The sequence below is a fragment of the Callorhinus ursinus genome, unplaced genomic scaffold (genome assembly GCF_003265705.2).
Source record: "Callorhinus ursinus isolate GAN/ISIS: 27379988/994484 unplaced genomic scaffold, GSC_fseal_2.0 scaffold10, whole genome shotgun sequence".
Taxonomy (NCBI): domain Eukaryota; kingdom Metazoa; phylum Chordata; class Mammalia; order Carnivora; family Otariidae; genus Callorhinus; species Callorhinus ursinus.
The window spans coordinates 22,658,239-22,661,260 of NW_027397072.1; the positions used below are offsets into that span (position 1 = coordinate 22,658,239).

Sequence of the window (3,022 nt, forward strand, 5' to 3'; positions counted from 1 at the left end):
TTTCTTTCTTTCTTTCTTTCTTTCTCTTGCAAGGATGTTTCATAATTGGATTCCATGTTCCTCAACTGTTATTTTTTTAAACTGAGCCTCAGAGAGGTTAAGTAATTTCCCCATGGTCACAGAGCTAGAAACAGTTGGGATTTGTACCTAGGCCGTCTGGCTGCAAAGTACATACCCTTAACCACTATACTATCATGAAATAAGAATCTCGTATGGCCCAGTGCTTTATATCTCATGAGATTTTTATAAAGGAGATAAATGAGTGGGTTGATGCTAAGTGAACAGACTTTGTGGATCACCTACTGAAGTACCCCAAATCATGTCTTACACAATAAATGCTCATGACTACTCTGTATTGAATTTCTCCCAGTTTAAAGTACAGAATTACAAGCTATGGTTCCCTATCTGTTTCCTTCTTCCTGCGTTCTGCCCTAACCATGCCTTTTAGAAATTCTTCCCACACCGGGGGCGCCTGGGTGGCTCAGTCGGTTGAGTGTCGGACTCTTGATTTCAGCTCAGGTCATGATCTTGGGATTGTGGGATCGAGCCCTGTGTTGGGCTCTGTGCTTGGCAGGGGTCTGCCTGGGATTCTCTCTTGCCCTCTGCCCCACCCCCTCCTCGTGCTCTCTTTCTCTCTCAAATAAAGAAATCTTTAAAAAAAGAAAAGAATTTCTTCCCGCACCCATTCTTTGTGCTCTCTACTGTGTATTGACTGGATGATTTTTCCATTTTGCCTCTGTAGGATTGGTTCGTTGTAAACCCAACAACAACCAAAAGCTTTGAAAAGCTAATGAAGATAAAGCAGCGGCAGCAAGAAGAAGAAAAGCGGAGGCAGCAGCACAGGAGCAGAAGGTCTCTGCGAAGGCTGCAGCAGCCTGGCATCGAGCTTCCTGAGGCAGAGCTGAGTCTTAGAGTAGGGAAGGATCAGAGGAGGAGTAACGAGGAATTGCTAGTGTCGACCTCCCGTAAGGAACCGGAGCAGGAGCCGGTGCCAGCACAGTTCCAGAAAGTAAAGCCCCCAAAGACTAATCATAAACGAGGAAGGAAGTAGGCAGGCAGTGTGGAAGCTCCTAGGAGAGCGGATGTGCCGCTGTTGTCACGGGGACCTGTGCTGGGAGGACTGAGTCACGGGGGCTGAGCGAGGGGAAATGTACTCTTTCAGCTGTTTGTGTAAGGCTGTGACTTTCTCAGCTCATTCCTCCTGTGTAAATTTCACCGTTCTCCCTATTTATTCACTTTGACCCCACCCCCACCCCCAACCCTTTTGGGTAGGTTTTCCTGCTATTCCTCATTGGAGTCCTCTTGTTTTTCTCTTATCTTGCCCAAAGAGCTCCCTCTTAAGGCCAACTATGGGCCCCTCTTGCCCTGTACAAAACTGAGAAACCCATTTGGTTGTCCTTTTCCTTCCTGGGCTATAGAATGTTCTTGGACTCTCCACTGATTAAGTAGTCATTCCGTCATCTCGCTTATAAAACAATTCCAAATTAATTTTTTAAAATCATACTGACTTATCATTTTGTATTTGTGATATAACAATCCTAGAAGCTAGAACTGTTGTCACTCATATAATAAGCTTATCCTGTCTCCTTGGGAAACAGATTTTATGGAGGCTGTTTGTTCTCTCGATATGGTTTTAGGATTGAAAGTAAGAAAATGGATTTAGGATGAAAAAGCTAGAACCTCTCTACCACTGGTTTTATTGGGAAATGTTTTGTTTGTCCCAAGTAGCAGTGACTGTCTGACTAGACCCACAAGCATGAAAAGCAGCCCAAACATTAACATGTCCCAAACATGAAAATGATTGGAAAGAAGGAAGTAGAAGAAGCAATAAATACTGCCTCGACTTTCTTGGGGCTTGAGGCCTCATCAGTTGCTATGATCAGTGCCCTCCAGAAGCTTGTTTGCTCCCCCAGTTTTAAGGATTGAGAAATACCACATTGCACTTGATGTTTTGACCCAGAATCCTAGTGTTCCTGGTAATGCCACTAAGATTGGTAGCCAAGGTACACATTCCTTCTCCTCTGGACTTGACCTCACTTGTTAGTCTACACTGTGCTAAGTCTTTATTCCTCCCTTTAGCCAACCTCTGTCTCTTGGAGTTTTCTGAGAATATTGTCCTCTGTCCTCTTTATATGTGGAGTTCTGTCCTCTTTATATCTTGAGACTTGACACCAGATGTAGATATTTCTCTGGTGTTGGAAAGAAAAATTCCTTTTCTGTACCTCATGCCTACCTGATAAAAAATGTCTAGTGGGCTACTTTTCTTTGAGGCTGGCTTTCTCTGGAGCATTGTTCAGAACAGCTCTGTTGTTGGGTTTCTAGATTCTCTTCCCTTTCTCCACAAATATTGGTCTTATATATTCTTGCCAATTTTGGTGGCATCTGCCACATAAAAAGCAAGGACCCTGAACCCTGATATGGATAAATACTACCTTTTCAAATTCTGAAAGGCTGTTACTACTCTTGAACTCTGTATTCTGTGCTGCTCCACATAGCTTTAAAATGTGGGCTTTTGTGAAGACCACTTTCAAACAAGGGAGCATTGAAACCAGATTTGGATACTGCCAGAATAGATAGTTTTGAAACAAGTCAAGGATGTGGTATGTCCACTCTACATTTTCATTGGCAGTTGCACCCTTAAAACCCTTTCGGTAGATGAGGATTGTCAGGGAGGAGAAATGAAGAAGCTATATTAATTTCTGGTGAGTAAGACTTGGGGAATGTTGGGCAATGACAAAAGAAATAAATGACTGTCGGTTAGAATGATGTTTCCAGTTGTTCATTGACTCCGACCTGCTACTTGACTCCTTGCTGACACAGTATATGGGGGTAAGAAAATGGCTAGACGTGGGAGTGCATTTGAAAGAAGTACCAAATGCGGGGTTGGTAGTTTTTTATCCCCTGAAATCTGCTGGTTAAAATGAGTAATTTGTTTGAGATTAAAGTGAATTAATACAGGAAACTTGTCCAGTCTCATCCGGGGCTCTTGCAGGCACTTTAAAAATTTTTCCTTCCTGGGTGG

The 3,022-nt window shown here is 43.2% G+C and overlaps 1 protein-coding gene across 4 annotated transcripts in view; it reads left to right on the forward strand.

Moving 5' to 3' along the window:
- The window catches only part of ZNF512 (zinc finger protein 512), a 30,780-nt gene extending 28,017 nt beyond the window's left edge, over nucleotides 1–2,763 (forward strand). For all 4 annotated transcript variants that reach the window (XM_025867948.2, XM_025867949.2, XM_073897173.1 and 1 more), the window contains one exon: nucleotides 743–2,763. In XM_025867948.2, the coding sequence (XP_025723733.1) occupies nucleotides 743–1,051 (309 nt within the window). In that variant the 3' untranslated portion in view covers nucleotides 1,052–2,763. The remainder of the gene's footprint in view (nucleotides 1–742) is intronic.
- The last annotated feature ends 259 nt before the right edge of the window (nucleotides 2,764–3,022 follow it).